This window comes from Macaca nemestrina, chromosome 3, assembly GCF_043159975.1.
Source record: "Macaca nemestrina isolate mMacNem1 chromosome 3, mMacNem.hap1, whole genome shotgun sequence".
NCBI lineage: Eukaryota > Metazoa > Chordata > Mammalia > Primates > Cercopithecidae > Macaca > Macaca nemestrina.
In genome coordinates this window covers 67,373,670-67,396,193 of record NC_092127.1, presented here as the reverse complement: position 1 = coordinate 67,396,193, position 22,524 = coordinate 67,373,670, and the positions used below count along the sequence as shown (strand labels likewise).

The window sequence follows — 22,524 nt, the reverse complement described above, 5'->3', positions numbered from 1 at the left end:
TTAGCTTTTATCTCTAGACCCCAGACCAGTTTGGGGCCTTATGGTAGATCTGTTACAAAATGAAGTTTCTGGCTTGACCCTGGGGTTGAATTATGTAGTTTGGATCTAGCACACTGGGTCGCTCTAAGGACAACCCGTGGACCTATTCTTACTGACATGGAATGATATTAAATTGCCCCAAGAACCCTGGGACTTTGGAGCAGGGCCAGATGAGGTGTGTGTCTGTGTTGCAGTGGGGTTGGGGGGCGGGTGGCCCTCTATTGCTTAGTGCAGCTAATGATCCTACTGAGGTACAGAATAGTTATTTTTGTCAGTAATCATAGTTTCTCTGTTTTGAAAAGCAAATTCTCTTAATCATGAGAGATGTAATTTTTATTTTTCTGTACTTCCTTACTTTTTGCCTTTTCTGCATTTCGACTATGCCATTTCATTTGACTGTAGCATGGAACTACTGATGGTCCTGAATGCCCTACAGCTTTCTTGGAAAGACTATGTTTTGAAATGAAAAAAGGATTTAGGGAGACCATGCTGCAACTTATCCTGTCACCCCTGAATGTGTTTGTCAGTGATAACTATCAGGTAAGGTGAAAATGAAATATGATGGAAACACAGAGATTTACTATTAACATTTATTGGGTTAAAACAATGTATTAGCTTCTGTGCATGGACTTTGTAGCTCTTTAAGTGAGAGACTTTTAAGTTAACTGTATTAAGAAGTTTTGTAAGTATGTTTTTGTGTATGAGAGTTGTTTCAAGAACCTCAATTTTCTTTTGCTGGTCCCTATTTCTGTGATTCCAATTATATTTTATACCTTTTGCTATTATAATAGAAATGGAAATAAATACTTTCTCAAATATTTATGGAAGGGAAAGATTAACTATATAAAATGTTGGTAGGTTCTGTTGAGTATCACAGCACAAATGTTAATATTTATTTTATATTTTAAATAATATTTTAAGTATTTAAATAATATTTTAAAACGTGTGTATCTACACGGTCAATGACTTATTCATCTAACATAAGATACTTCGTTAATTCCTTCAAGATACCTCTGGGCTCTTTTAAAAGAGAACCAGTGAAATTCATCAAGTGAGAATTTGAGAATTTATTACATTTCTGGGTAGATTATAATTTTATTATTATTTTTTAAAAAGCCAAATGGCTTTCCGTGGCGCCTACCGCCGCTTTATATGCCCCATCTTACTTTTAATCAAGTTGTGTGATTTAGAAATGTAAATGGAACGTAATATAAGAGAAAGTAAAATTATAAATGGGAAGATGAATCTGATACCCAGAAATCATCAGTGAATGATCATTTATTATGATTATATGTAGTAACTGATCATTTTATTTAAAATAGCATATCTCCTTTTCATTCTTTTGCCATCACTGACTATATTTTTCTTCATGGAATTTTAATTTAATTTTTCATACATATATTTGACATATATGAGATCATATTAGCTAAAACTTAATATGTGCTAGACATTGTTTTTGTTTTGCCACAGAATGAGTGTTTCCAGTTTTAAACTTTTATTTTGAAGTAATTATAGATTCACAGGAAGTTGCAAAGATCAGAGAGATCCTGTGTGTACTCTTTACCCAGTTTTTTTCCATGATAAAATTATTTTACATAATTATAGTATCAAAACAAGGAAACTGACGTTGATACACTGTGTGTGCATAGTTCTAGGTTATCTTATCATGTGTAGATTCATGTAACCACCACCAAAATGAAGATACAGAACTATTCTCTCATCACAAAGATCTCACATAACACTATTTTAACTTGCCATATTAACCTTAAAAAAAACCTCTTGTCCTCCTCCCTATAATTAGTGGGTCACTAGAATCGGTTGTTTTTTATTCTGGGAGGCAGGTGTGTGGAGAGGAAGCCCACCTCCCTTTTTCAGTCTATTAAGGAAATTAATAAAGGGAAAAGGGAAAGTCTTCTATGGATGAGTTCTGAGAATCGTAGATGACTATCCCTGGTTTTTTATGAGTACCTGGTAACACTTCAACTTTTAATCACTGTACTTTTAAAAGACTTTTCCAGACGTAGAAAACATTTTATTGAGCTGATTATGAATGTTCACATTAATTCTTATTATAGAGGTATGGCAAACTTGTAGAGAGACTGAATTATAAAGTATGACTTATTTGGGGATTAGAGAAGGAGTTCATGGAGTAGAGATATCAAGGTGGAAGTAGACGCACTAGTGATAATTCATTTCCTAGATGGTTGACAACTTACCCCAAAGACAAAGATACCATATATATCCTCTTAGAATTTGCTTGTCTACTTACCTTGTTTACGTTCTATAGTGTTGACACAACTATTCCTAAGAATTTTTTTCTTCATCTGTCATTACACTATCTAATGTTCTTTCACAGTGAGAGGGTTCACACTTTGTCTACTTCCAAGGCTCAAATCTGGGTTGCCCACTTGTAGTTTATCCTGGGTAGCAACAGTCTTAAGGCTTCAAGATGAAGGATCGAAGGTGACTGGTGGACTACTGTGTCCCATTATGAAACTATGCACTTTTAACTTTGTGGTCATCTTATGTATTAGTTTCATAGGGCTGCCATAACAAAGTATCCTACACTAGGTGACATAAAAGAACAGAAATGTATTCTCTCACAGTTCTGGAGGTTCAAAGTCCTCTTGGCAGGGTCACATTCTGTCTGAGCTGTAGGGAAAGACCCTTCCTTGCCTCTTCTTAGGCTTTGGTGAGTTGCCAGTAATCCCTGGTATTCCTCGGCTTGTAGATGAATCACTCAAATTTCTGCCTCCATCTCGACTGGCTGCCACTCTCTCTCTGTGCCTGTGTGTCCCACTTTTTCTCCTCTTACAGGGATACCAGTATATTGGATTAGGGCCCACCCTCAGTGTAAACTTAGCATAACCTAATTATATCTGCAAAAATCCTGTTTTCAAAAAAGATCATATTCATAGGTTTCAGGGCTTCAGACTTGAACATATATTTTTGAGGGACGACATTCAACCCACACATGATGCAAACTGCAATAAAATTTAGAATATAATGTTTATTGGTGTATCATGTAGGCTGTACCTTAGGAAAGCCCAAGATCCACATGTAATTTTGAGATTAAAAAATTTCATACAAGTTTTATACTGAGAATTATTGAGTCTCAGTGTCAGAAGATAACTTTCTTGACCACCTTCCCCAGTTCTCTCAGTAAAAAAGGTAAGGAAATTAATGCCTGGAGAAGTCAGGTGATTTTATATAAAGTCACATAGCTTGGATGAAAATTAAATGAAAAATTGGATCAGAAGAGCTTCTAGAGTGATTATTGTAGTCATGATTTGAATTTTTTTTAAAAAAGCTTCTTATGAATTAGAGTTAGCCCTTATCCTTAAAAAAAATTTTTTTAAGACTGTTTCCCAACATATATTGAAAGCAAGGAACACTAACCCTGTGAGGTAGCCTAGACATACATGAAGAGGACTACCATAATAAAACTAGGTTGGGAAATAATCTGTGAACTGCCTCAGTGTATCTTGGTATATTGAAGACTCTGTGAACACTTCCTGTGAAGAAATCTGTGTAGTCAGCAGCATCTACTTTTTGTGGTCACTGTTAGGTGCAGTGATACTTGGTGCATAAGACAGAAATGGTCATTAATGAACCTGGGGGAGAACGTAAATATTGTGAACATTAAAATTAAGATAAATAATTTCAAGAGTAAAAAGTGCCACAAGGTGAGGTAGGCAGTGCTCTGGTAGCATTTAATGGTCTGGAGGCAAGAACAGGATCAGATTCATATGTTTAGAAGATCTCTGTGACTACTGATAGAGTATGGAGCAGAGAGATGTAAAAAGTTAATACCTTGAAAAGGTCCTGGCAAGAGGTGATGCTGTGTGGACCAGGATGAGAGCACTGAAGATGAAAAAAAGTCAATGCATTTGTGAGAGACTGGGAGGTAGATTTAAGAAATTGGTGACTGATCAGTAGGGCATTTCCAGACTTATTTGATTCTTTATTCTTAATGTGTGGAACTAGTGTTCCATGAAATAATCTGTTTTATGACATATCCTTTATTTCTCTGAATATGTTAGAAATTTTCTCTTTGAAATACATGCGGCTTTTTAGTAGTGAGTATGAAATTATTCTCTGTAAGATAAAACTATCCTTGTATTTACATAGTCCTCAGAATCTGTATGGAAGTTTACTTTTCACCACCATTCTTCATTGTTTGGTCTTAACAGTCCATGTTCTTCAATGTTATCTTCCTTTTAAAAAATATTTTAATCTCACGATTCTTGGATTTCCTACAAAAGATTGGTCTCTTGTATTCCCTGTCAGAGTACTACTGTAGTTTCTTGTTATTCATAAAGGCAGTTGCCAATCAGAGATCTGTCTACTTTTTAGGACTCAGCTATCTTGCTTTTTATAATAGTTGGGCTCTCATAGATATTGTTCATTAAAGATGCTTAACTCAGACTACCTCTGTGGGTACAAGGTTGTGTTAGGAGCTTGTGGATTCTGAAGCCTTATAGATGGCATGATTTTATTGTTCATCTCTGCAGGGGGTGTCGGGGGAAACAACTGGAATTTATAATATGATTTTCTTATACGTTTTACAGTCTCATCATTATTGTTTTCAGCAGCGACCCCCTGTGGATGAAGTACTCAGGGAAGGTCACATCAATTTGTCAGGTCTCCAGCTGAGAGCACACGCTATGTTCTCAGCAGAAGGTCTTCCTTTGGGAAGTGATTCCTTAGAATACGCGTGGTTAATTGATGTGCAGGCTGGAAGTCTTACAGCTAAGGTCACAGCACCACAGGTATGGTTTTCAGAGTACTACCTCCTGACTTATTTTCTTTTTCCTTTCTTTATCCACCTTCTCAAGAATAACTTGTATGCCTGTTTGAATGTTCATTGCATTTCCACTGATGGCATTCTGATGGGAGTCATTCTTGCCATTCAGAATTTTAGTTATAGGTGAGTCAGAGACAAGTTTCACTTTTCTGAGCCACATATAATTTGTTGGGTGTAATGTATATAGTTCTATGTAATGTTTCCAAGAATTTGAGACTTTCTTTGGGAAAAACTCAGGATGAGTACTGTTCTAGAAGTCAATTTAATATATTATTAAAATTATGTTACTTGGCCCTCCATTGTTGGAAAAAATCTTATTTTTCTACTATATGGAGTAATTTTTTAAGAACTTTGTTTTCTTACATATTTCTTAAGTAGGATTTGAAAGTAGCTCTTATGATGCTAAGGATTAGGTAATAAGGTTCTTTGATCGTCATGTCCCAAAGCAAGGTTACATCATTTGTAGCTGCTGTTAGTGATGTTTATAATAGTTTCAAAAAATAAAAGTGAATTTACTGGTAAGTAAATCTGGTCTAGAATTCTAGGTGTGATCCTTTTGGATAAATTCTCTCCCACCACCCCTTTCACTTAATCCTTAGAAGGCACAAAAGCCTTAATAATTATTTGTTTCTAATTGGCCACTGAAGTTTAGTTGAATTGCCATATTATTTTAACATTTCACCTGAGTCATATATTTATTATAATATGAATGTTCATCTTGATATTTCAAAAGACGAATTTGATAGGAATGTTACATACTCAATTTTGATAAAAAGTTATAGAATGGGTATAAAACATATAATTTAGAGGTATGTAGTAGCAACAAGAAAGTGATGAAGAACCTAGATGCCCTGTATACCTGGAAGAAATCGTCAGAGGGTAGCAAAAATTAATATTCTAGAAATGGTGGGAAAATGAATGGAATTGAAAAGGGATATTTTGGAGTTGTACGTCATCTCAATATAATATTAGAATGTATAATGATATTTATAAAAATATGTGAAAAGAAATGCATAATGGAATGTATAAAAATGGATGAAAAGCAATAGTCATTGCTCACTGGCCTTGTAACTGTCCTCTCCTTATTATCTCCCATTTCGCATCCCTAAATATACAAGTGAAAACTGAAGCATATTCCAAAGCAGCTTGTTCCCTAAGAAGGGAATAAAGCCGTGCTGGTACAATTCCTTTGTTCTAAGGACTGCTAGAATCTTACATGTTTATAAATTGCGTTTATAAGGTGAAACATTTCTCTTTCTTTTGCATAAAATCTCAGCATCACTGTTTGCTGCACAGTTCATGAATCTGTAGGCACTTTTATGTTTATTCTATTCTCTGTGTTTTAAAAGTAAAATTTATATTTTCCAAGTGTTTAAATTATGTACTTATTTGGGGGAATAATGCCATGTATATCTATCTCTCAATGTTTTTAACAGCTCTAATCAATTATAAAATAAAGTTTTTTTTTTTTTTAAACTGAAGATTTGAAGAATTATATGCTTACTTAAGCTTCTATTTACATAAACAAAAGTGCTTTAATCTTCAAAATACCTGGTTTTTAAAAATTGTAGCTCAATGTGATATTTAGATACTTTCTCACATAAAAGTTTGGTTTATGATTAGAGAATTTTAGGTGCTTTTCTATGTAGGCATTTCAGTTAGCTATGTAACAGGAAAGATATATAACCTTGAATAAAAGGATTTGCTTTAAAAGTTGCTGAAGTGAAATTTTTCAGTTGAAATGAGTTTTCATTTTGGCAATGCATTTTGTCATTCATAAAGGAAAAGTAACATAAGCATATAAATGATATTAAAGGTAGCAAAAATCATTGGCTAACAAGTTGCTTATTTAGCAGAAGTTTTAAGATAGTGTTTGGGTTCTTCCAAGCCATGTTAACATTCTTCAGAAGCTTTTAAACTCTGAACACTTATTTAGAATGCTAACAGTGTTGTCAACTTGTCACTGATTATCTGTAGCTGGCATGCCTCTTGGAGTGGGGACAGACATTTGTTTTTCATGTGGTATGTCGGGAGTATGAACTGGAAAGACCAAAATCAGTAATAATATGTCAGCATGGAATTGATCGTCGGTTCTGTGAGTCCAAGGTATGTTAACAAATATGTTAGCAATATTATAAATGTTTATGAACTTTTAAAAATGGAATATTGAGATATCAGCTTCAAGTCAAATACATGTAGCCTTGAAGCAAACTGCAGTTTTTTCAGTTAATAAAATTATTTTTAAAATTCTTGGCCATTTTAACTATCTAAAATATGAGATGATTATTAAAACATACAAATTAAAAAATAAACAGAATTATAAAAATTATATTTTGCTTACATTTTTGCTGTTAACATTCATGTCATATTGCATTATTGGGATGTGGCTATATATTTATGTAGAAGATTTAGAAATTGAAACAAGGAGAAGGTTGAATTCTTCACGTGACATGGTTTGCAGACCACTCTGGACATGCCACTTCTCCCATAATGTAATAGCAAGGTTGGTCATTTGCCAAGTTTCCTGACACCACATGTTATGCTCTTTTCACAACATTGTGCCACCTTCATTAAGGGTCATTACAATATCTTCACAAGGATTGCAAAAAGTAGATAGTAATCCCTAAAACCGCGTGCAGTGGCAATGAAATGCATAGTAGTATTGTGCAATAAATACTCTCTCTTATGAATTTGGGGAGGGAGGCATTTTCTCCCCCTGATTTTGGAAGCGTGGTTATTTCAGAAAATCTGGAAAGCATGGCTGTTTCAAAAAAGAAAAATAACTTACCCTGGTTCCACAACACAGTGGTTAACAGCTTAGCTTTTCTTTCTAGTTCTTTCCCATATGTGTCTTTCTTTTTTTGTTCTTCTGCTATACAAATTATATTTGTTTGGTGTTATATTACTGTGAATTGAAAGTAGTTCATCCTACTTTTCCGTCCAAAAAAATCTGTAATGCATGCTTATATATTGACATTGAAGGAAACAGCTATATTTGGTGATTAAATTTATTTTTTTTCTTACTATAAACACATTGCCAGGCTCCACAGAATTGGTTCCTTAGTCATAGGTCAGGCAGGCAGTTTTTTATGGATAATACAAATATACCTTTAGGTGCCTCCCCCTCCTTTTTCTTTTCTTTCTTTCTTTTTTTTTTTTTTAACTTAAAGTGTTTACGTTGCATTAAATTTTTTTTTTTTTTTTGAGACAGAGTCTTGCTCTGCCGCCCAGGCTGGAGTGCAGTGGTGCCATCTCGGCTCACTGCAAGCTCCGCCTCCTGGGTTCACGCCATTCTCCTGCCTCAGCCTCCCAAGTAGCCGGGACTACAGGCACCTACCACCACACTTGGCTAATTTTGTATATTTTTAGTAGAGATGGGGTTTCACCCTGTTAGCCAGGATAGTCTCGATCTCCTGACTTCGTGATCTGCCCCTCTCGACCTCCCACAGTGCTGGGATTACAGGCGTGAGCCACCGCGCCCGGCCCTAAAATGTTTAAAAATAAGTTTAATTGAGGCATCATTTACATACAGTAAATTCATCCTTTTAAAGTTGTACAGTTTGTCCCAGCACTAACTGTACCCCGTCTCTACTAAAAAATACAAAAAACTAGCCGGGCGACGTGGCGGGCGCCTGTAGTCCCAGCTGCTCGGGAGGCTGAGGCAGGAGAATGGCGGGAACCCGGGAGGCGGAGCTTGCAGTGAGCTGAGATCCGGCCACTGCACTCCAGCCTGGGAGGCAGAGCGAGACTCCGTCTCAACAATAAATAAATAAATAAAGTTATACAGTTTGAGCTTTGACAAATGCTGTATATACCTGTGTAACTATTATCACCAGTGAAGATATAGAACATTTCTATCACCTTAGAAAATTCCTTTGTGTGTCTTTGCAGTCAGCCCCTACCTCAGGCAACTACTGATCTCGATTCTGCCACTTTAGTTTGTTTAGGTCTATTTTTGTCCAGAGGAAATATATCCTTATAGAGTATTGACTACACTGTAAGATACCTGTTTCTAGTTCTGGCTCTGCCACTAATGAGCATTTTCATGCTGTTGGGCCAATAATTTACTCAGGGCTGCCATCTCCTCAAGAAGTTTATTGATATAGGTGATACATACATTTTCTTCTAACCTAAACATCATAAAAATCTGTGTTTTAGGTGTAAAATAAAATTAATGTGGATTATCTTAGATACCATAATATTTATAGCGAATATATTTGTGTATGTGTGTGTGTGAAAATACATCTGTGTGTATGGAGTACCTGTAAGAAAACCTTACAACTCTAAACTCATACAATTCTTGTAAACCTGTGACACTGTTTACTTATCACTTTACTCTGCTTATCCTCTCTGAGTTTCAGTAAGAAGTTGTATATGTATTGTCCGTTAGACTTGCTACTTGCCTCTTCTGAATGAAAATGGTGCATGCTTACTTATTGTTTTCTAATGTATAGTTTTCTAATTTATAACACTTTAACTGCTGATTTCATTTATTGTAAAATAATGAAATTAGATTTTTAAAAAATACATCAATAACTAGATTTTTTTGTGTTTACTTAAAGAAGACGACTTAACTGTCAAAATAATAAGTTGATGGTGATGATTAAGATGTACAATCCTTTTTTATTTTAGTTGAGTTGTATTCCTGGGCCTTGTCCAACTTCAGATGATTTGAAATATACTATGACTCGTTTAGCAGTAGATGGAGCCGATATTTATATTGTTGAGCATGGTTGTGCTACAAATATAAAGGTAAGTGTTTTGCTCGGCCAGTGTAGTGCTTTTTCCTTTTTACTAAACCAAACCTCTATTTCTTGAACTAAAACACACACTTATAGTTTGTCGTCTCACAGACTGCCACATAATTTTAGGAGAAAGCGTTCTAATTTTTACTCCTCCATGTTCTCTTCCAGTATTTTTTTTTTTTTTAAGGCATACTTTCACCAGTTATTTACTCTTAACTGAGTTATTATAACATTGTTTTATGGCAGGGATATAAAGTAGTAGGTTGCTTTTATATCGGGGATGTAAACTGGTAGTGCTTTTAAATGATGTGATTTTTGAATGTCTTTAGGATTCATACATTTATATTTTCTGCCTGGCTCCTGAAAACATTTGTTTCCCACTCTTTTATGGATTGTAGTTTAAAATCAAGCCTTGTTAAGTTTCTATGATTTCATCATTTACTTCTTTTGTTCGCCTGTGGACTTCTGCTTTTTTCCTTTTATCCTCTTTTTAAAAAATTGCCTATTTTTGTTTTTATTTTGTTTAACTTTTTCTGTTCCCTTCCTGTCCCTTTCCCATTTTTTTTCCTTTTTTATTTCTTTTTCCTGTATTTTCTCCTTCCATTTATGTTTTACTCTATTTGAAATGATCACCTATTCAGTAGTTTTGGCTAAGCTACTTAAAAATACAGAAATTACACTTTTGTTTCGTTTTCTTCATTCAATTTTTAGATGGGTGCAATTCGAGTTGCAAACTGTAATCTCCACAATCAATCAGTTGGGGAAGGAATCAGTGCTGCAATTCAGGATTTTCAAGTGAGACAGTACATTGAGCAATTAAATAATTGTAGAATTGGACTTCAGCCTGCAGTGCTACGGAGGGCCTATTGGCTTGAAGCTGGGTCAGCCAATTTAGGACTTATTACTGTTGATATTGCTTTGGCTGCTGACCATCATTCTAAACATGAGGCACAAAGACATTTCTTAGAAACTCATGATGCCAGAACTAAGAGGTAAGTGAAAATTTTAAGAATGGCAGTAGTCTCCTGTTCAGATGAAAATAACTAGATAATTATAGAGGAAATTCTACTGAGAGAATGGACTAAGAATATTTTAAATAAAGACCTAATATAATTGTGCTGCTGCACCTCAATGAATATATAAGGACCTAATATCTAAGTAAATATATATCTTGTCTCTGGTGATGGTATAGTTGTTGGAAGTAACATTATTTTCTGATGTGTTTCTAAGTCTATACCATGTATGCCAACAGTGAAACAAGTTTAAGTTACGGTCCCCAAATAACATTTTGTAAAGCACTACATTTTCTCTCTTACCACAGCTCTCCACTTTCAAGTCATCATTAATTCCTAGAAATCACAGTACTACTACCGTCTACTGTATAAAACTCCTTTTATGGGCCTTCAGAACTGCAAGGAAGATTAAGAGTACTCAGGCCTATTTCCTTGGTCCTTAGGAAATTATTATATATGATTTTAAAAGTTGCCAGCGCCTCTTACTGAATCACTTCCATTTAAAATGACAGTATGACTTTTTCCATCCCCATCTTCCCCATTGTATATTTAATATATGCTAATTCTAAAAATATAGGAAACTATTAAGAAACAAAAGAAAATAATGATCATAACCCTACCACATGAAATTTTATCTCCAGGATTTTGCTGTATTTTTTTAATGCTTGAAATCATCCTGTATATACAGTTTAAAATTCTGCATGTTTGTATTAAACTTATATCCCAAGCATCTGGCCACATGATTAAACATTTTATAAAGATCCTTTTAAAAAAATGATAATACATTACCAAAAAGACACAACATGTTTTATTTAGCCATTGCCCTTATATTAAATATTTAGATTGTTTCTAAATTTTCCATTACAAATGATAGAGGAACATTTTTGCACATAAAATATTTTCCCATGCTTTCTGGCTGTTTCCTTTAGATAATTTCCTGGAAGGGAGGATGAATGAGTTGAAAATTAAGACTTTTCATATGCATTCCCAAATTACTTGCCAGAAATTATTTCAGTTTATATCCCCAATGGCTTTTTAGCTAGTCCCTGTCACCCTGCACCATTACTACCTTTTGAGCATTTTCTGATAAGTGAAAGATGGCATCTCTTTATTTTGCATTTATACATTTCTGAAATTAATACTTTAAAAACCACATTTGTTAGCTGTTTCGATTTCTTCACTTGTGAATTGAATGTTTATATTCTGTGTACATTTATTTACTGGGGTCTTGGTGGTTTTCAATTTTTAAGAGCTCTTTATAGATGATCACCCTTTTTGTGATCTCTGTTGCTAGCATTTTACAGTTTATCTTTTAATTTTGTTTTTATTTTCATATATGACTTTAATTTTATACATTCAGATATATCAGTTACTAATTTGAGAAAGCCATTCTTTTCCTAGTAATCAATAGCATCTGTTATTATTTTTTTCTTTTCCTTTTTCTGGTTAACATATAAAACTCGAATCCCTCTGGATTTTATATGGGGTACATGTGTATATTATTTTAGGTAAGGAGATAAATCACTTTTTCTGCAAATACCTATTCAAATACAGAGGGAAAAATTTACACCTAATACATATTCATTTCTCTGTTTCACAAAATGTTTATTGTCATCTGTTAACTTTCCCAGAAGAACTTGAGAACCATTTTTCTGGTTAAAAAAAAATCTGTTGAGATTTTTATTGATATTAATCTTTTAAATTAATTGAGGAAGATTTGACATATATCTGAGTATGAAAGCTCATATATGAAGAATATTGTGTAAAATAAATTGGATTTCTTTGTTATTTATTGCTCAGGAAGCCACTTAGTGTGAAACAAATGCCTGTTTTTGATTAGGTTAGGTGGTAGAGCAAGGTGGTAATGGAACTGAGGAGGTTGCTTCAGGTGACTCAAGTTGCTCCAAGTAGCTCATTTAGGTTGGTTACAGTGCTGTAGTTTGTCAAAAATTGTGAAGATCTGGGGTTTTTATCTTTCTTACAAGGTAACAAGTTAGCTGTTACAATTTCATGGATGCTGGCAAAATACACCAAACTTCTGATCAGAGACTATATTACAGCAAAAGTGGTAGCCAGTCACGTGTTGGTGGGTTGGTTCCCTGTACCCACCAAGTAGAGTTGTCAGATAAAATACAGGATGCTCAGTTAAATTTCACTTTAAGGTAAACAACAAAACACATTTTAGTGTAAGTTTGCCCCACATATTGCATAGAACAAACTTATTTTTGTTTGTATTTTATTCGCTAAATCTAGCAACTCTGTCCCTGAGTCCTAGAGGGGATAACGTAGTCCCAGCTACTCGGGAGGCTGAGGCGGGAGAATCTCTGGAACCCAGGAGACAGGGGTTGCAGTGAGCCAAGATTGCACCACTGTGCTCCAGCTTGGGAGACAGAGCAAGATTCAGTCTCGGGAGGAAAAAAAAAAAAGGCCCATCATGATGAATATGTGCATAAAGTAGATTACGTTGAAGAAGAGGAACAGTGAACTTGGGGAGTCTTACTATTTTTATAATAAGTGGAAGCAAGCCTACTCTTTCCAGAGAGAAGGATTACCTCAACCCTCAAGGCTGTGAAATATGCTGGACAGAGTTTGCATTCATGGCATCCCCAGCAGGAACATACAGGGATTCCTAGGATTCATGACGATTTGCTCTCCCCACATGGTAACTCATTGACTTTCAGCTTTGGCTGCCTTTGTGCATGTTGGATTCCCAGGAGTTTTAGAGAAAAGTATATTCATTTCTGATATTACTGGAAAAGCTACTGGATACATAGACAATTAGTTCCGTTAGATTAATGTTTTTTAAAAATATGGCTCCCAAACCACTAGCATCAACATCTCCTTGGAACTTATTACAAATATACATAATCAGGCCTTCCCAGACCTCAATCAGAAACTCTGGAGGTGAAGCCCAGCCACTCTATAGTTCAACAAGCCATTCAGTTGATTCTAATACAAGCTAACGTTTGACAACTAGTGCATTGGATTATGCAAAGATAGGAAAGGAGAGCTAATGTTTATTGTGTAACTTCTGTAGTCCAGATTTTGCATCAGGTGCTTTACATGTGTTACGCTATTTTATCCTCACAATGATCTTATTAGATGTATCATACCATCATTTTGCAGATGAGGAAACAGGCTTAGAGATGTTGACTTGTCTGAAGTTCTAGGGTTAGTAAGTGGCACAGCTAGAATTTCAAGTCAGGTTTAGAGGACCCAAAGTCATGCATTCTACCAAGCTTTTGCTGTGGAAATGAAGTAAAAAACTGTCTATTATGTGTATAAGTTCTTTTATTTTGATGGTGTTTTAAGATATCTTTGCTGCTTGACTTAATACTTTAAAATACAGAAGTGATTTGAAATGAGTAACATCTGACCAAAGTAACCTTAAGCTGTCCCTCATCTTAAGGCCTACTCATACATTTTTCCTTCTGTCTTCTCTAGATAGATGTTCCACTTCTAAGTTGTTTCATCTCATCTTTAATGTCTCAAATGTTACTTTTTAAAAGATTCTCCCTATTTTCTTTGTTACAACATCGTGTATACCTCATAGCACTTGATACAATTTATTATTTGCTGTTATTTCCTTGTTTATTGTTTATCTTTGCCTCTGTATTGTAAACTTCATATGGATAAGACCATCTCAGTGTTGCTTAGCATGACACTAGGCACTTAATAGATATGTTCAAGAAATATAAGTTAATGAATGTAAAATGAAGGTGATGATACCTATTCTGTCTCCCTGTGGGGGTCTTGAGAATCCAAGGAGACAATACATGTAAAAATGCTTAGAAAAATAGACTGTAAACGTGAGAGGATTTTATTAAAGTAAAAAAAAGGAATAAAGATATATCTCACAGATTTCTATTACATAATTTTTTTTTTTTTTTTGAGACGAGTCTTGCTCTGTCACCCAGGCTGGAGTGCAGTGGCGCCATCTCGGCTCACTGCATGCTCCGCTTCCCGGGTTCTCGCCATTCTCCTGCCTCAGCCCAATTTTTTAAGAAAGGAGGGGAGTTAATAAATACTGACAGATCTGTGAGTCACTTATACAGAACCCGAAGTTTACATACATTTTTAATACTTTATTTGGAGTCCTTATTAGAAAGGAGTAGACCTGGATATTATTTTTCTCTAAAATATGGAGTAGTTCATTATTTTAATTTTATTGAGAAATAATGTCTTCATTGCTCCATATTTATAATTTTTTAGTGTTTTAAATTTGCATTGTGAAATAGGCTCTGAGATGCTAAAGGTAATGAGCTATCAAGCATAATCTATACTAATGGTTTTTTTGGATTAATGTCTTAAAATTTTAGTTTTTTTGAGAATGTTTACTACATTGTAAAACTGGACTTAAATGTCTGATTTTTATATTTGCTGTTTTTTAATGCTTTGGGCTTTTTAATGTATGCCATATCCCTATTATTATTGATTCTGGTAATTTCCATCTCACTTGCTGTGGTAAGACTATATGTTTTTAGAAAGGCAAATGATTAAAAAACACACACACACACACACAGTAGTAATAAACCTTTGTGTTTACTTTGTCATTTAAAAATATTTACAATTAACTTTAATTATCTATCAAAAAGTTTTTCATTTCTTAATGATTTGTTTTTTATGTTGTTGTTTTTTGTTTTCTTTTGGGTTCTGTTTAGGTTGTGGTTTTTGTGGCCAGATGATATCCTGAAGAATAAGAGGTGTAGAAACAAATGTGGTTGTCTTGGTGGCTGCAGATTCTTTGGTGGCACGGTAACTGGCCTAGATTTCTTCAAAGTTGAAGAGTTGACACCTTCCAGTAGCTCTGCATTTTCAAGCACAAGTGCAGAGTCTGATATGTATTATGGACAATCTCTGCTACAGCCTGGAGAATGGATAATTACTAAAGAAATTCCCAAAATTATAGATGGTAATAAAATGTTTTGTCACTTGTGCTAGTTGTTTATTTTCTTCATCACTATGCCATTCTGAGAGAAATTCAGTGTTAACTCTGTTCAACTCAATTTATTTTGTGTAATGTTATGAGTAGGGTTTAGTATAATCCACCTTTGTTTTGCACATGACTTAACTAAAGCCAGATAAAAGTAGTGATTGTTTCAGAGTTACACAGGGCAGAAGTAGGTCTGCTATTCAGATCTTCTGTTGTTGACGTGGGTGACTTTCCTCATGGAGTTTATTCTAAATATTTCCTTACATATTGTTATTTTCCTGTAACACAGCATCCAGATAAATACTTAGGAATAGCTGTGCTTCAAGGTAACAGTTGTTTTACCAGCTTGCTTTTATACGAAAACTTTTGAATAGTAATATTTATACTATTGGCCCCCATGTTACCAATTATTTTTGCAAAATAGTTTCCTTATCAGTAAAATTAAACATGTCAAGAAAAGAACTCTGGTCTTAGAATCTTTAGCATAACTCTGCAAATACATCAGTTTGGTATGAGCAGTGAAGAGTGACTTTAAGTGTATTATATTTAGATTTACCTAGAGTCTTTTCTCCAGAGACTTCAGAAACAGATTTTCCTCTGGAGTTTTTTAGTTGTGTATTCCTGTGATTCAGTGCAATATTTACTGCTTAAGTTGCCATGCTGTGAAGATGTTAAAAGCAGAAAAGTCTTGATACTTCATGAATATTTAGCCATTTCCCCTTAATTAATTTAAAAATATTAATTTACCTCTGCCTTTTATCAGTAGACAAAAAAAGATAGGAAAGAGTTTACCTTTAAGAGTTTATCAGATTGCTTTCCCATGTATAGAAGCTCTTAGAGGAAACAAACAGGTGGACTACATATGCTAAATTCCTGTTTAAATGATTTTTTACTGAGTAGTATATGTGTGAACAAGTTATTTTAAGGTACTTTGGTAGGTTTGCTAGCATGAGAGCAGATTATCTTATAAAATCAGCAAACACCAAAACTTCCTGGCACTTAAGTGATAAGATAGATTGTAATAATTTAGCTGTCTTATATAACTTTTTTATGTTTGAATAATGTTCATTTTTAAAGGTTTACACTGGCATTTTCTCATTTAATCCCTAAGCTACCATGTAAAGTGGATATTATCCTTGTTTCGTAGTAAGGAAACTGAGGCCTGTCACTGAGACTGAGTTGCATGAAGTGATACAGCCAGGTATGGCCGAGAGAAAACTAGAATCAGGGCCTTTGAAGCCACCTTGTTGTTCTCTCTACTGTGCTATAACTGGCGTTAATTATAAAGATTGCTTGATTTTCAAAGATTAACCATCACAAACTCAAGAAAGAATATTTGCAGGGAATTTATACATGATGTGAAAGGAGGAAAATAGTAAATTCTCTTCCTAACATTGAAAAAAGTAAAATTCTTATAATGTATAATAGGAAGCGTCTGTATCTCTTGGTGATTCTCAGTGAACACTGTGTTCCTGTATCACTTAGAAGTGAATCAAGACCATTTTTTCTTTTGACTTTCATTGCTCTGTTTTACATTTGTGGTACTAGAAGTAAATATTATATTTTAGGTTTACAACTCTTACCCCTTGAATGCCACTAGAACTGCATTCTGTTCACAGAGATGTTTTCTCCATTAGTGGGTTTACTTTTTTTGGCTAAAACTGGGATGGTAGGAGGAGAGGGGAGGTTGAGCAAGATTTATTTTTTTGGATCTAGGCAGCTATAGAATTCTCTTTTTATTTCCCCCAGCCCCTCAATTTATGTAACACATCACAGAGCTCTTTATGAAACTCTGAAACAGTGGTGCTTCACTCTGATCCTAAAGTCGTTATTTATTCACAAAATCATGTATTGAGTGCCTTCTGTGTATGAGGCATTGTTCTAGGCACTGGAGGTACATCAGTGAATGAAAAATGATACAGTCCCTGTCAACATTGAACTTTTAGAGCAAAAGGGGGGAAATGCTTAAAATAAGTAAATCCAAGTAGAAGATATGTGGTGTTCTTTGTACTGTTCTTGAAAGTTTTGTGTAAGTTTGAAATTTTTCCAATAAAAGACTTAAAAAGAAAAATTCACTGTTTATGGGCCTGGGAGCTATACTTATGTAGATATATTTCTAAAATGTTTAACAAATTGCTATATGAAATTAGTCACTCGTTATTTTTACATGCCTGTAATCCCAGCACTTTGGGAGCCTGAGGAGGGCAGATCACGAGGTCAAGAGATCAAGACCATCCTGGCCAACATGGTGAAACCCTTTCTCTACTAAAAATTCAAAAATTAGCTGGGTGTGGTGGTACACACCTGTAGTCCCAGCTACTCAGGAGGCTGAGGCAGGAGAATCTCTTGAACTCGGGAGGCAGAGGTTGCAGTGAGCCAAGATTGTGCCACTGCACTCCATCCTGGTGACAGAGTGAGACTCCATCTCAAAAAAAGAAAAAAAAAAGAAAAGATTGTACTTAAAAATGGAATAGATTGCCATGGTTTTTTATAAACTGCTTTTGAGTTTTGTGTGTTCACTTAACCCACCTTTTGTTTGTTTAGGTAATGTGAATGCCATGAAGAGGAAAGAATGGGAAAATAAATCAGTGGGAATAGAAGTAGAGAGAAAAACTCAGCACCTTAGTCTTCAAGTACCATTACGATCTCATAGTTCATCCTCTTCCTCAGAAGAGAACAGTAGTTCTAGTGCTGCACAACCTTTGTTGGCTGGTGAAAAGGAAAGTCCCTCATCTGTTGCTGATGACCATTTGGTTCAAAAAGAGTTCATGCATGGGACAAAAAGGGATGATGGCCAAGCAAGGTCAGTATTCACTTAGATTTAGAAGCCTGATCATAAATAGGATTATAATTGTTTAAAATTCTGGCAAGAAAAACTTCTTCCCTCTCCATTCCCCCACTTTAGAAAATTGTTTCCTGTATATCTGAACATATTTTGAAATGTCAATTTGCTGTTGTCTGATTATAAAAGTCATTCATTCCAGATATGAGGAAAGTACAAGAAAGTATAATGAAAGTGGAAGTTTCTTGTCATCCCACCACTCAGAGTGAATCACTGTTAACATTCAGATATTATCCTTCTAGTCTAATGGATACTTTTTGTTCCTCCTCTTGGCACCTTAATAGTTGGCCCCTCCCTTCTTGAATCACAGTTTCTTCTTGGTTTGATAGCACATTTCAGAATTTCCTCCCACTTCCTTGGCTATTCCTTCTCAGTCTCCATTGTCCTGTCCTCCATTTCTTCCTCCTTTATTTTTTCTCTTTCTTTTATAGCCTGCCCTTTGTTGAACATTCTCTCCTTTTTCTCCACTTATTCTATATTATTTCCCTAGGGAGTCTCAATAACTGTTTGGTTTCAATTATGTTCTCTAACATCTTTTAAATGTAAAACTCCAGCCAAAACCTTTGTTCCTAAGGCCTAGCTACCTTCTTGATATATCTACCTGGATATGTCATGGAGACTTCAAACTCAACATATTAAAAATGGCCTTATTCCTATCATTCTTAACTTGTTCTGCTTTAGAAAATGGCACTACTACATCAGTTACTAAAGTCAGAAATACTGGGGTTATGTATAACTTCTTCCTCCAGTTTCCTTTAATCAAAGGCCCCTTGTATATTTTGTTGGACAAGTTTTTAAAGGATGTGAAAGAAAAAAAAAACTTTATAAATGCATTAGTGTCCATGGATTATGGTTTAGATTACATTCTGGGGTTTCTTTCAGTTTTTATTGTGTTTTAAGCTACCTCAAAAATTTTTGGAACTAATGAGGGGTATGAACACATACTGTACTGTTTTGCTACTTTGGGTATTTTATTATAAAATTGTAGATTTTCTTTTATTTGTAAAGTACATGATTAAAATTACCAAAAGGATTTTTATTGATATTTCTTTTTATGCTGAGAGTAAATTTTATGATGTATAGAAAATGGTAATAGCTTTTCCTTCTATTTTAGTATCCCTACAGAAATTTCAGGAAACAGCCCTGTGTCTCCTAATACTCAGGATAAGTCAGTAGGTCAGTCTCCTCTTAGATCTCCCTTGAAACGACAAGCTTCTGTCTGTTCCACCCGTCTTGGAAGTACTAAGAGTCTTACTGCTGCTTTCTATGGGGACAAGCAACCTGTAACAGTTGGAGTCCAGTTTAGTAGTGATGTCTCTCGAAGTGATGAGAATGTACTAGACTCACCAAAGCAGAGGAGAAGTTTTGGTTCATTCCCATATACACCATCTGCAGACTCTAATTCATTTCATCAGTATCGATCAATGGATTCCAGCATGTCAATGGCTGATAGTGAAGCCTACTTTTCTGCTGCTGAGGAATTTGAGCCCATTAGCAGTGATGAAGGCCCTGGAACTTACCCAGGTAGAAAAAAGAAGAAAAAGCAAACCCAGCAGATTGACTACAGTAGGGGTTCCATATATCACAGTGTAGAAGGACCACTGACTGGACACGGAGAAAGCCTTCAGGATTCCCGAACTCTACCATTCAAAACTCATCCTTCTCAGGCTTCATTTGTTTCTGCGTTAGGTGGAGAAGATGATGTTATAGAGCATCTATATATTGTAGAAGGTGAGAAAACAGTGGAGAGTGAACAGATTACTCCACAACAACCTGTGATGAATTGTTATCAGACTTACCTTACTCAGTTCCAGGTAATTAATTGGTCAGTTAAGCACCCATCCAACAAAAGAACCTCTAAATCCTCATTGCATCGTCCACTTGATCTGGATACACCAACCAGTGAAGAAAGTTCATCATCATTTGAACAGCTTTCTGTTCCAACTTTTAAGGTATAAACCAAATCATTAGTTTCCATCGATATATTTATTTAGAAAAATAGATTTTTAAGAAATTATTTCATAATTACTCTCATTCTTTTTAGCTACCTTTCTGAGAGATAGACTTTCTGAAGCCATGGCTTTATGTATGATAGGTCACAGAGTTATTGATGAATATTAGAAATTTAAGTAAATTAAATTGAGAAATGGTTTATAGTTGATTGTCACTGCATTAATCTAATCAACACATATTCTTGTCTGCATTATACTCTAAGATTAGGATAGGCTGGATGTGGTGGCTCATGCCTGTAATCCCAGTACTTTGGGAGGCTGAGGCAGGCGGATCATGAGGTCAGGAGATCGAGACCATCCTGGCTAACATGGTGAAACCCCGTCTCTACTGAAAATACAAAATATTAGCCGGGCATGGTGGCGGGCACCTGTAGTTCCAGCTACTCGGGAGGCTGAGGCAGGAGAATGGCCTGAACCTGGGAGGCGGAGCTTGCAGTGAGCCGAGATCGTGCTACTGCATTCTAGTCTGGGTGGCAGAGCGACACTCCATCTCGGGGGGGAAAAAAAAAGATTTGGATCAGCTCTTTCTGAATTCATATTTTCTGTGTCTTAAAAATAAAATTTTGAAGTTTTTAATGATGTTCTTTTTATTAATTCATCAACTCCTTCCATGCAAAGCCTTCAATGTCCACTTACTTGACATTTGAGTTCTTATAATTCAGTATGAATATGGTTGTTGGGCATTTGTGTAATGTATTCTGAAAATGCATTACAGAATTTTTTAGGTAAGCTAAAAATACCTCAAAATAAATTTAGTGGTTATAGCCAATATGAATACTATACTTATTTGAAGTGTCTAAATACTTATTTAATTATTCATAATTCAGATATTTATTATACAGTATTCTGAACAAGGCATTTGATGTAGAGTGGTGAGGGAAATGGATATGGAGCTTATGGTTTAGAGGTGGAAGACTGACAATTAATAGATAGATAGATCAGTATATAATTACAAATTGAGAAGAGTCTATGATGATAACCAAAGGATACCGGGATAGAGAATAACAAGGGGTGGGGACACCTAGATTGTATTGAGATGAAAGGTCCATCTGAGGAGATAATATTTAGACTGAAATTTGAAGGATGATGAGGAATTGAAGATAGGAGGACCTAGGGGCACTGCATTCCAGGCAGAGGCAACCACCTTCCTAAAGCCCTGAAGAGGGAAAAGAGGTCAGCATGCCTGAGAGATAGTGAGTGGGGAGACTTGCTCATAATGAGGTTAGAGACCTAAACAAAGGTCAGATCATTCAGAGCTTATAGACCATGGCATCAGGAGTTTGAATTTTATTTTAGTTTCATTTATTAACTCTAAAGAGTTTTAAGGAAATATGATATGATCTCATGTACTTTGAACACTAAGTAGAATTGAATTGTCATTAAGCAAGAGAGGAATTGGGGTGATCACTTAGGAGATGTCACAGTAGTCTGTGCAAGAAATGACCAGGGCTTGGATGTAAACTGTATTAGTAAAGATGGGACATGAAACATGGAGTTGAATATTCTCATAGATTATGTAGGCATTTAAATAATACTTATTGAAGGAAGAAGAAACATTAGTGACAGTTGCAAAATTTTGTTTTTAAGGTTGTACTATTTTCTTATCTTGCCCAAAACCAGTTGCCCATGCTAAGATTTCAAAATGTCCTTTTTACTCCATGTGGAAATATGTTGATATATGAATTTTCCAGTGTAAAACTGAATGGCCTTTGTGCAGAATAGTACTTGGGAGGATAGAATTATTTCAGTATTTTAAATAAATCTTTCTAGTTTGATTAGGCAGTCAAATCTCTAGAGAAGACAGGTCAAGGAATTAATATTTTTAGAAAGCTTCAAAAAAAGAACATCAGCCGTTATCAGAAAGACAAAAAAATGACATGTATTGGCGAGGATGCAGAGAAAAGGGAACAATTGTGCACTGTTGGTGGAAATGTAAATTAGTGCAGTCATTATGAAAAACAGTATGGGGATTCCTCAAACAGTTAAAAATAGAATTCCATATGATCCAGCAATCCCACTACTGGATAATATCCATAGGCAATTAATTCAGTTTATTAAAGAGATGTCTGTACTCCCATGTTAATTACAGGACTATTCATAATAGCTAATATATGGAATCAACCTAAATGTTCA

General features: G+C 35.1%; 1 protein-coding gene across 9 annotated transcripts in view; it reads left to right on the top strand.

The window, feature by feature from the left end:
• BLTP1 (bridge-like lipid transfer protein family member 1) overlaps positions 1-22,524 on the top strand; it is a 211,758-nt gene that overhangs the window by 69,896 nt on the left and 119,338 nt on the right. For 6 of the 9 annotated variants that reach the window (XM_011748836.3, XM_011748837.3, XM_011748838.3 and 3 more), the window contains exons 22-29: positions 442-579; positions 4,611-4,811; positions 6,824-6,952; positions 9,479-9,598; positions 10,303-10,583; positions 15,266-15,516; positions 18,082-18,340; positions 19,494-20,331. In XM_011748836.3, coding sequence (XP_011747138.2) covers positions 442-579; positions 4,611-4,811; positions 6,824-6,952; positions 9,479-9,598; positions 10,303-10,583; positions 15,266-15,516; positions 18,082-18,340; positions 19,494-20,331 — 2,217 coding nt within the window. The remainder of the gene's footprint in view (positions 1-441; positions 580-4,610; positions 4,812-6,823; positions 6,953-9,478; positions 9,599-10,302; positions 10,584-15,265; positions 15,517-18,081; positions 18,341-19,493; positions 20,332-22,524) is intronic. The other 3 variants (XM_011748834.3, XM_011748841.3, XM_011748835.3) reach the window with 2 other exon arrangements.